The sequence below is a fragment of the Nilaparvata lugens genome, chromosome 8 (assembly GCF_014356525.2).
Source record: "Nilaparvata lugens isolate BPH chromosome 8, ASM1435652v1, whole genome shotgun sequence".
Classification (NCBI taxonomy): domain Eukaryota; kingdom Metazoa; phylum Arthropoda; class Insecta; order Hemiptera; family Delphacidae; genus Nilaparvata; species Nilaparvata lugens.
Window position 1 is genome coordinate 51840790 of NC_052511.1, and position 12323 is coordinate 51853112.

Consider the following 12323-nt stretch of genomic DNA (forward strand, 5'->3'; position numbering starts at 1 on the left):
TTTATAGCATTGTTGTTGATGATGATGTAATCGTTCCAGCAATAATAAAATACTGGAATTAGGAGTAATAAAACGTTTAGCGATACAAACAATTTCCAACAAAAACCCTGATATCTTATTCCTAATGTCCTTGGTAGATAAGCGTTATGTTTTGTACCTTGGGGCATAGAATAAACAATATAGTATAGAAGTCCTCTTTGCTTGGGGTCAGAAAATAATGCATCAGAACACTAATGGGTTAATGGGCCTGTATAAATGAAAATGAAATGATTTTCTTCAAAAGTGAAAAGCTAATATTATCAGGCTCTGGAATGTTAAGTATCAAGATAATTTCCAAAATGTGTCTCTCGATTGTGTATTCTGATTATATTCTTTATCGGATCATGAGATAGTCCTATATTCATAATTTATTACTTTGATAATGTTAAATTGCGTACACACTTATGCGCCACAAACACACGAATTTCACTTTCCTTCATCTGATGCTATGCTTATTATATCTATATCTTACAGTTTATTTACAAATATGTATTATATTGTTCATATATAAACACTCTAAAGGTAGGCGCACACAGATCGTCATCGGACGGACGGCACGCATCGGACGGATGGATAATTAGATTTGATGCATTGCTTTCAATTGGAGTGCTCATACCTATCCGCATGCGGATAGTTTTGCGCACTCCAATTGAAAACAATGCATCAAATCTAATCATCCGATCCGTCCGATGCGTGCCGTCCGTCCGATGACGATCTGTGTGCGCCTACCTTTAAGCTGCATTTACACCAAAGTTATTAACAAAATGTTTATTTTTCCGTCCTTATAGATTCGATTAGATTGAACATAACTTGACTATGTTTGTCAAGTTATGTTCAATCCAAAAGTATCTATAAGGACGGGAAATAAACATTTTGTTAATAACTTTGGTGTAAACACAGCTCAACTGTTTATTATATTTGTATTTGTAAATAAACAGTAAGATACAGATATATAAGATAAGCATAGGAGGTCTGGGCGCAATTTTTGGACAGTTTCATTCTTCAAATTTCCTCTTGCTATATTTAGTTCTTTGGTCAATATTTGCAGTAGCAGAGGTCCTTAGTTTTATTTATAAAGTTTTCATTGAATGTTTGAAATAGTTATTGTACGGTAACAGTTGGCCTATTTGTAAATAAACTAGATGATACAGGTATCATCAGCTCACGAAAATGAAATACGCGTGGATACGTGACAGATACTCAGCAGCTTCAAGTTCTACCAATTGGATGGCGAAATAAATGAAATCGTAAAATACTTTCAATAAATTCACAATTCAATAAGTCAAAGAGCTTGAAAATACGTGATATTTACAATACACAATATTTTCCGAACGTAGTGAGGTCTATTTTTCAACTCGATTTGCTTTTGTCTGTCTGTAACGCGATTACGGCCAAACGCGTTGATAGAATTCGATGCGATTTGGCAGGAATATTCCTTTTTCAACTGCGCGTCGATGTATACACAAGGTTTTTTGAAATTTTGCATTTTTAGGATAATTTGGAAAGAAAAGGAATTCCTCCATACTCTGATATCACTATGTATATCATCTACTTTGAAGATAGGATCAATCAGACTACAGAATTATTCATAATCAATCAGCTGACAAGTGGATTATTCATTGCATGCATTACACAGATGTCTGGCCGTGTCTATTTCTATAAGGTAGGGTTTCAATATTTTTATGATGCGTGCCCATCAGTATCAATTTGAAAAACAAATTTAATAGGTGATTGAAAATTAAATGAACTGAATAATGCTGAAGAAATTATAATATTTTTGATTGAAAAAAATCAATTTTAGAATAGTTGAGAAATTTTTTTATCAGATTATCACGAAACTGGATAAATCATCATAATTATGGGATACACATTCAAACGTGAACTGAGTTTTTTAACATGAGTGAGTTCTCGATCTTGGAGAAAACAAATAACAGTTGTCTAATTATTGTGTGTTGTCTAACTCTGATCTTGATGTTGATTTTCCGTGACAATCAGCCGTATTGGCTGTGAATTTTTCGTCTTTGCAGCTCTAATATAATAAGTTTATTCTGTGAATTATTGTGATTCTTCTTCTTCTACGCTCTTCTTCTTCTTCTACGTTCTTCTTCTTCTTCTTCTTCTTCTTCTTCATCAGTTATTAATTATTGTCCTCTACATCAATCTATCATGTTCCTCATCAATATTACTCCACATTCATATTTCTCTCTCACACTCACTCACTCTCACTCTCTCTCTCTCTCTTCATAGGCACTCATAACTCTAACAAGGTGTGGCTCTCCTGTATAGTGTGAGATTCACATCAAACTGTCAGCATCCCTCATATTACTAACATTAATGCTTCCCATTCATCCAATGCTGACAGTCTGCAAGTGAACCTCACGCCATAGCACAGCCCATCCCTTTTACGGTCTTGAGAAAAAGAAGGAGCAATTAAAAATTTTAATGGCGTCTGGACCGATCCTTGTCATTTTTTATTCTATTTTTTCCGGTTCGGTCGGTTCTCTATACTCCTTTCGTTCCTTTTTCAAGCACGAAGGCGAAGAAGAAGTCACGATAAACATTCCTGTTGGTCCAGGCTGAGGAATTTCAACGTGGATGATATCGTTAGGGAGTTAGGGAGGGGGAAGACAAGGACCTTATAGTGTGAGAAAGAGAAATGATCATCATGAAACAAGATGACTAGATCTAAAAACTAGATGACTAGCATAGAGAATGAATAGCATAAGACTAAAGATAATACTGTAATAATTATTATCTGTCAATGATATAGACTAAGTCAATTTATGGACCATGTACACACTTGAAAATTACATAGTTGAAACATGTTTTGAGAAATAAAATAGAGTTGGAAACAGGGTACTTCGATCTTCAATTCTAATCTGGACCTAACAATCACAAACTTCACGAATATCAATGTTCAATTCTTCTATAGTATCAATGGTAGGTACTAGTTTTTGAAATTTCTAAATGATGGGATTGTACTTCAAAAACAGCAACGTTGATTGAAGTCCGTATCTTCACGAATAATTTATGCAATTATTTGCACAATTATAATATGATGCATTTGAAAATTCACGAATGAGGCATCTTCAAGTCTGAACTACTGAACTGATTAACTTGAAATTTTGCATATTGATGCATTTACCGGGGATGGTTATAGACCTATTTTGAATTCTTCAAGATTTCCGATTGTATACTTATTGATTGGTCCCTTGTGAAGCACGGGTTACCTGGTAGTCTATAATATGATAAAGGAAATAAGGTTTTGATACAACTTTGATAGAAGCCCGGTAGAAACAACATTCGTAACACAACACAATAATCATGAACTTTACGAAATTTGTATAGATCGCATTCTGTCAATACTAGAACTAGGTTTCAGAATTTTCAACCAATGGAACTGCACGTTTTCAACTTGAAACGAATTTTGGAGTCCTACCGGAGAACGGATAATGTCTGAATACATAAATTTACTTGGAATCTATTTTTACAATAATAAAATACAATTTTATTCCTGGAAAACCAAGATCTATAATGTTTCTCGAGATTTCTTTTATTAATTCTATCGATAATGGAAATAGTTTTTCAAATTTTCAACCAATGGAACCGGACGTTTTCAACTCGAAACAAATTCTGGAATCCTACCGGAGAACGGTTAAAGTCTGCCGGGTTGAGTTAATTGGTCCACATAGTTAGAGCGGTGCGAGTTTACATTGAATTACCGCTTTCCTGCAATGACTCATCAGAGCACAGAGGTCGCCGTAATAAAGCCCCTATCACAAGGACCAGAAACGAAGGGGTCTTCCTCAACTCACAACTGATCCTAATCTAAACAATGGACCATCTCCACAGGTTGACTCAACAGTCACAGGAATTAACTTTCTCTGCGTTTAATTGATTCTTTTGTTGGAGAAATTTGTGGTGAGTAGCCTACTGATAACTGATGATGGTATGTTATTGTTTAGTCTCATCAGATCAGTTATCAGATAAGTTATTGTTTGTTCTTCAGATTATTAATGAGTGGTAACTAGTAATGACAATTTCGTAGAATAATTCAGTTGATAGAAAAAATATAAAAACCTTTTAGTACCCTTTATTATTAAAACTTTAAAATATTTTAACAACTAGTTTCGACCCCAACTTAGGTCATTTTCAATTTGAAATATGTACATTATTGACTAGTAGTTCTGTGAACAGTAGACCTCACGCAGTATTATCAACCACAAGTACCTGATTGAAACTATAGACCTTATGGAAATACAGCAATAGACTGGCTTCTCCACACATCTGTGTAATCACTTGTCAGCTGATTTATGATGAATAATTCTATAGTCTGATTTTTACTCTAATATTGGCGTATGAAGGAGGCTCCTTTTTCCTTTTATATTATCCTTGAAATGCAAAATTTCCAAAAACCATGTATATACGTCGACGCGTAATTAAAAAAGGAACATACCTGTCAACTTTCATGAAAATCTATTATCGCGATTCGCCGTAAATGCGCAACATAAAAACATAAACATTAAAACATTAAGAGAAATGCCAAACCTATGCCGAATCATAGACCTCACTTCGCTCGGTCAATAAAAACCTTTTAGTACCCTTTATTATTGAAACTTTAGAATATTTCAACAACTAGTTTCGACCCTAACTTAGGTCATTTTCAAATTGAAAAATGCACATTATTAATAAATGTACAAATATTTTAAAGTTTTTAATAATAAAGGTTTTTATATTGTTTTCATCAATTTTTACAAAAGTAACCCATTAAAGTGTTTTTAATAATTCAGTTATTCAGCGATAGATATGAGATGTAATATATGCAATCTGCAGCTTTGATACGTTTAAAATGAAACCTAGATGCGAAACCAAATAGAAATTTGTTTTTGTCGGAAAAGAAATATATTTGAATTTTAATGTAAAAAATTTTCAAATTTCAAGAAGCCCTATTAAAATACTATATTTGAGTGTGAATATTTTGTGGAGTATTGATGAACACCGTAGAACAACAAATAAGATAGTATATGAGAACCAATAATGAAAGGAAATTACTAATAAAAACTGAAATATTCTTTAAAAACTTCAGTTGCATTGATGGGCAACATCTAACGTAACAATCATCATCATCATCATCATCATCATCATCACAACAACTGAACTTTACGTAAACTTGACTACGCGTCGAATATTTCAATCAACTACTTAGGAATAATATTGTGTAGGAATTAACAAGGAAATTGTGAATTTCTGATAAATATCAAGAAGAGTTAGATGAAATGTTAAACAGAAAACAGATGCATTAAAACATTAAGAGAAATGCCAAACCTATGCCGAATCATAGACCTCACTTCGCTCGGTCAATAAAAACCTTTAGTACCCTTTATTATTGAAACTTTAGAATATTTCAACAACTAGTTTCGACCCTAACTTAGGTCATTTTCAATTGAAATAAGTACATTATTAATAAATGTACAAATATTTTAAAGTTTTTAATAATAAAGGGTTTTATATTGTTTTTATCAATTTTTACAAAAGTAGCCCATTTAAGTAAAGTGTTTTTAATAGTTCAGTTATTTAGCGATAGATATGAGATGTAATATATGCAATCTGCAGCTTTGATACGTTTAAAATGAAACCTAGATGCGAAACAAATAGAAATTGTTTTTGTCGGAAAAAGAATATATTTGAATTTGAATGTAAATAATTATCAAATTTCAAGAAGCCCTATTAAAATATATATTTGAGTGTGAATATTTTGTGGAGTATTGATGAACACCGTAGAACAACAAATAAGATAGTATATGAGAACCAATAATGAAAGGAAATTACTAATAAAAACTGAAATATTCTTTAAAAACTTCAGTTGCATTGATGGGCAACATCTAACGTAACAATCATCATCATCATCATCATCATCATCACAACAACTGAACTTTACGTAAACTTGACTACGCGTCGAATATTTCAATCAACTACTTAGGAATAATATTGTGTAGGAATTAACAAGGAAATTGTGAATTTCTGATAAATATCAAGAAGAGTTAGATGAAATGTTAAACAGAAAACAGATGCATTAATAATTATTTCTGAAGGAAATTGTAAGGCGATCTATAATTTCACAAGTGTTAACTTCTACCACTTTTCATGAAGTCAGAAATAACAAAATTCAGGTTGACACTCGAATTTCGGAAATTGACAAGCTTGCTGGGAAATCACTAAAATCATCTACAACTTGAAAAATCATTGGAAAAAAATTTCAACATTGATATTGGTACTGATATAGATGAGAGTCCCATACGTTCATCCTAAAAGATCATTGGAAAAAGTTTTCATCAACATTGATCTACGAATAGATACTGATAAAGATGAGAGTCCTATACGTTCACAAGTATGTAGACCTACCATCAGTAGAAGGCAGTAGAGAATTTTTCAAATGATCAAACAATTGAGAATAATATAAAGTTAAGATCGTAAATATCACCAGAATTTGTGAGAAACTGAGCCAATATAATGATAGGAAAACAATTCAATTGGAAAATCACCATATAACAATTTGTAATTATCTAAAATTATTGTCAAGTTCCCGGGCTGACAAATAATTGTTGTATGGTATAGCTCATCGAATTTCCATCTAGCTGTTTACCCTGTTATCAATATTTGCAGTAGCAGAAGTATTCGGGGCTATTTATAGCATTTGATTGGGATTTTTGTTCAATAATAATTATTTTTAGAAGTGGTTCTCAACTTGATAAGTGGCTACTTGACACTTGATATTTGATAGATCTAGCTCCATAAGCTATCACTTGAACCCCCAAAAATTCTAAAAAACTTAGAAAATAACTAACACTTTAATTTTAATCATCTGAAAATCTAAGAGGAAAGGTTTTGTATGAAAAAGATGGTTTTTAACATTATAAGTAGTTTACACTTCAGCCAAACACCATAAAGCTATCTCCAGCTTCCACCCTCATGACTGAAGACTTTGAAAACCCAAAGGAAAACCAAGAAATCGCGAGATTACACTTCTACAAATCTACAAAAAATTTAAATTACGGTTAAGATACAGGAAAAGGGAACTGTTTTTGACAGGTACTCAACTTGATACGTACGTTTATCATTGATAGACTAAATGACATTTTTATCACTTAAACTACTTAGAAAACATGGAAAAAGTATAAAAATCACAAAATAACACTAGCAAATAATCCAGAATCATGTATAGATGTGGTTCTCAACTTATTATGAGTATGGTAGGCTACTGCAGTACTTGGATCTTGTTCATTGATAGACTAAACTCCATAAGTTCTATCACAAACTTCTATCACTTGTACCTCCCAAAAAAACTAGCTAAACACAAAAAATATCATGATAACACCTCTAAACATCTAGAAATAATTGAAAAAAGGTAGTTACTAACATTGATAAGTGGTCCACACTATGTAGCCAAACTTCATAAGTTCCAGCTTGAACCATCATAACTAAAAACTTTGGAACCACCAAAAAACCTTGAAAAATATTGAAGAATCACAAAATAACACCTGTAAATTATTCCAAAATCCTGTATAAATGTTGTTCTCAATTTGATGAGTACGATACTGTACTTGAAACTTGATCATTGATAGAGGAAGATCCATAAGCTATCACTCTTGTGCCCCTAAAAAACCCCTTGTAAAACACAGAAAATCACATGATTCCACCTCTAATAATCTAGAAATAATTGAAAAAAGGTAGTTGTAACATTGATAAATAAGTGGTCTACACGTTAGCCAAACTCCATAAGCTATCACCATAAGCTCAAGTTTGAACAATCATAACTGAAGACTTGTGAAAACCCAAGAAAATCCTTAGAAAGACTTGAAAAATCACAAAACAACACCTGTAAATATTCCAAAATGATGTATAAATGTGGTTCTCAATTTGATGAGTACGATACTGTACTTGAAACTTGATCATTGATAGAGGAAGATCCATAAGCTATCACTTGTGCCCCTAAAAAAACCTTGTAAAACACAAAAAAATCACATGATTCCACTTCTAATATTCTAGAAATAATTGAAAAAAATGTAGTTACTAACATTGATAAGTGGTCCACACGTTTGCCAGACTCCACAGCCGGTACGAGTAGCTATCGTAGCAGGAAGCTGTCGGCGATGAATACATGTTTTCACTTCTAACCACCATGGCCTACTGACTTCACTCCACTTTGCTCGCTGCTCGCGACACGATTTCCCCCACCAGGCGGGGGTGGCACCCCCGAGTCACTGCCGAACTCAACCGAAGTTGGCCGAAGATGCACGAGTGGGTGGGGGCCGATTCCTGGTACGCTCTGGTGGTGGAAAGTTGCAGGTGTGGGAAAGTGAAGGAGGTGGGTTTCCACGTTGCTAAGTTATTTTCTTCTGGAGATTTTTGGAATTTGTTCATTGACTCTACTGATGGAAGGGGTCGACGAATTGAAGTAGGAGATTTGAAGGTAGTTTTTTGTCTTTAAAATGATATTTTCGATTATATTTAATCGCTCAAACTTGAGGTACAGTATGTGAATCAGCTTTCAAGAAATCAGTCTGATTTTTACGCTATTGAAGTTTGTTCACTCAATTCTACTGGCGGAGAGGGAGAGCTGATACAAGGAAAGAATATTTACGTTCATTATTCAGTTTTTGTAACTTGATTGAAATTGTTCTATACTGATGGGTCAACTAAATTCTCAGCTGTATGAAACTTGATAGGAAAGAAACATTATTATGAGTCTCAGTAATGTCGTTGGAAGGGTGACTGCAGAGGCACTGGCTTTACTGCCCGTTATGAATGATATTGACACCATTGATTGTTCAACAGAATATCACTATTTCCATAAAACAGTGGATTTCATAAGGTGCTTACAGACTTATGCGCCAGGGATATTCACATTTCGCTTTTCATCAGCTGATACTCAGCTGTATTTGTACTGAAACAGTAAGATACAGATATATAATAAGTATAATATAAGCTGATGGAAAGCGATATGCACGTGTTCCTGGTGTTTAAGTCTGTACGCAGTTACCAACTTTATATTCAACAATGTTTTCATCCATTAAGACATGCACAAAATCAACAACCAAGGGGTTCAATGAAGAGGGATCATTCAGACGAAGGTAATATACATAGAAAATTAGTCAGATTTAACCGAGGTACGAAGAAGAAAATTCAAAGTTACAGAGAAGAAAGTTCAAAGGTACAAAGAAGGATAGTAAAGCATACGAATTGAAGAATGGATATGATTATCTCTCTGATTGTGAAATATGAAACATTATTATAGTGAGGTCGACGTTATAATGGCGGTGGATTTGATTAGATTTCTTTATTTATGTATGTTACAATATTTGCTGGCTTATACACTAATTTACATTAAATGACGATAATACTAGTTATTCAACGATTTTCACAAAGTATAAATAATAATTCAATGGAAATAAAAATATAATGCAATTAGAATAAGGATAATATAATAATGTGATGTAACTTCATAAATCGGCGGTATTTCAACAAATAATTGTCGATTCTCTGAGAAGGATATAGAATATCCTTCCCATTAACACACGACCGTGTCAAGATAGGTGGAGAAAGATAGGAGAACAACATTGCCGATCCTCTGTTTTGTCAACGCCTTCTATAGACGGTAGTTGATACAGGTTTATTGATGTGATATCAACTGTTCATTCTCGTTTGAAATATCACATATATTTTATTAAGCAAAAAATTATATTTTTCAATAATTTCATAATGAATTTACATGATTAAGATGATATATTTTGTTAATTAATAATTAATCCTACATTGTTAAAAGACGATCTAGCCACAGAGCAAAGCAAGAAAGAGATAGTGCTAGCTGCTTTGTTGAATGATAGACAAGGATTGGAATACCATTGCTAATCGAACACTGCCATTATAAAGTGGACCTCACTGTAACTATACAATATTATATAGACTAAGATATCTGAAATTGATAACATAGTCTCATAATTTGAATAATTAAGGATCAAGGATACGTAAGAAATAAACATAGCTCAAAACAAGTATAGGATGCCAATACAAGAGAACAACATAACTTGGACGAAAGTTAGATCGAAGAGGACCATGTGGGCAGTACACCATGTTGTGCATTCGTGAAGGGTGAAGCAGGTTCATTGCTGATTGACTGAAAAGAAGAGGGTTCGAGACCTGCACGGACAACGAATAAGAAAGAAAAGGACAGAAGAAATCAGAAGACAAAGAGGTGCGATAAAACGTGCAGCAGCAAGTGCAGGACGGTCAGAGAACGAGTAGAAGAGAGAGAGTGATACTGAAAAAGAGGGAGAAAGTCTAAAAGATAGAGAGAGAGATAGTTAGAAATAGAGTTTGTGAGAGAGAAAGAGCGAGCGTGAGTGAGCACGAGAGGGTGTGAGAGAAAGAGAGAGATAGATAGATAGATAGATGGATAGAGAAACAGTGATACAGATGGAGAGTGAGTGAGTGAGAGAGAGTAAGAGTTTGAGAGGGAGTTAGAGAGGGAGTGTGAGAGAGAGAAAATGAGTGAAGGAGGACAGGAGATGAGTCAGAATCAAAACACACATCTGTGTACCATCTGGCGCTCCTCGGTAAAGGTACAGCAGGAGAGGTCAGAAGGTTGGAGAAAGAGGGATAGAACGCCAAAAGAAAGGAGCGAGAGAGAGAGGGAAGTGAGGGAGAAAGGTAGTTAGCAAGTGATGGGGATGAATGTCAGTAGACTGATTGAGCGAGGAGAGTGTTTGGTTGGGGCACAGATGGAGGTGGATAATGGGAAATTGGTGATGATTGCAAAGGAGAAGAATTATTGATAACAAGTTGAGAAATAGTGTGTGAAAGAAATTGAAAACAGAATGGTCATGATTTTTATTAAAAAAAATTCTTGATGATTCCTGAAGGAATAGGAGAGAATTATCGATGACAGGATGATAGACTAGCCCACAGTTGTACGTACGTCGGTTAACGTTCATTCACGATAAAATGCTATACTTTAATCGAGATTAGCGATAACCGATGAATTTTGGTTGCATAAAACAGAAATTACAAGTAGTGATAACAACAATTACTGGCAATAACTGGCGTAAAAAATTTAATTCTGATTAGTTGGCACCATTTTAACGGTGATTAGTTGAAATGAAGAAAATTTGGTTGCACAAAGGTAAAAATCAAAAAATAACGCCGGTTAAACTAATCGACGTAAAAAATTTTCAACAGGGCATTCATGGGGAATTAAATCCAACTAACGACGATTAGGTCTACTGATAGCTGTCTTCCAAGTAGGTTTTGGTATAAAAAATTACAAAATTCAAAGTATGAGTTAAATATATGTATGAATTTCATCCGTTAATAAGATAGAGAAGTGAATCTAGCTGATATTAGCATTCAAAATTAGATTCTGATTTTTGAGGTTAGTTTTCGATCTGGTTCGTCAGCAGATAGCACTTGACACCAGCGACAGACAGAACATTTTTATGGTGCTTGCCTACTGAATGGTCACCGCTTCAATAACATAACCTCAATTTTGTGCCATTTGTTCAGAATAATAACATCTGTCGCTTGAATAACAGTGTTGCCAAATTGTGAAGCCATTAAAATCTTGGTTAGTTAACCGGTAAACTTAATCGGGATTAAAATCTAACCGATCTTTGTGGAACAGAAATGAATCCGTAAAACTAACGCTGATTTATCCTGACACACAATAAGCTTCGGTTGACGTGTGAGGTTCCTCGAACCTTTGGATCTTGAATCCGTCCCTTCAAAACATAAACGCTGATTTGGTCATCAGAGTTAATGTCCATATTTAACAGACGTACGTGCAACTGGTCCTAGGAATTGGAAACAAGTAAGTTGAAGACGTCTTCACCATCACAATGAATGAGATAATCAAACGAGAGAAATCAACTCAGAAAATCTGAAACATTCCAGTAAATATGACTTGAATATGGCTGAATGAAAAAACAAACACCTCCAAACCTCCATAATTCCTGTGAACATGTGAAAAACGGACAATACCGTATTTTTTCTCGTCATTAGCTTCAACACAAAAACAACCCCGTTTGAAACAAAAGAACCACTGATGCCTGGGAGAGAGAAAGAGTGAAACAAACAGAGAAAGAGTGATTGAGTGAGTGATTGAGGGAGAAAGAGAGTGTGAGTGAGAAAGGTAGAGAGAAAGAGAAAGAGGTAGAGAGAAATATAAAGAGAGGGAGTGAATCGAACCAGAGAGAGAGAGAGGAAGTGTGAGTGGGAGGATGAGTGAGAGA

At 34.2% G+C, this 12323-nt stretch overlaps 1 protein-coding gene across 3 annotated transcripts in view; it reads right to left on the reverse strand.

Moving 5' to 3' along the window:
- LOC111047555 (zinc finger E-box-binding homeobox 2) overlaps positions 1–12323 on the reverse strand; it is a 515097-nt gene that overhangs the window by 91558 nt on the left and 411216 nt on the right. Inside the window, exon 1 of one of the 3 annotated variants that reach the window (XM_022333330.2) lies at positions 8115–8273. The exons of the other annotated variants lie outside the window; for them this stretch is intronic. Within the exon in view, the coding sequence (XP_022189022.2) occupies positions 8115–8220 (106 nt within the window). The 5' untranslated portion in view covers positions 8221–8273. Of the gene's footprint in view, positions 1–8114; positions 8274–12323 lie in introns of those variants that run through there. 3 annotated transcript variants of the gene reach the window in all.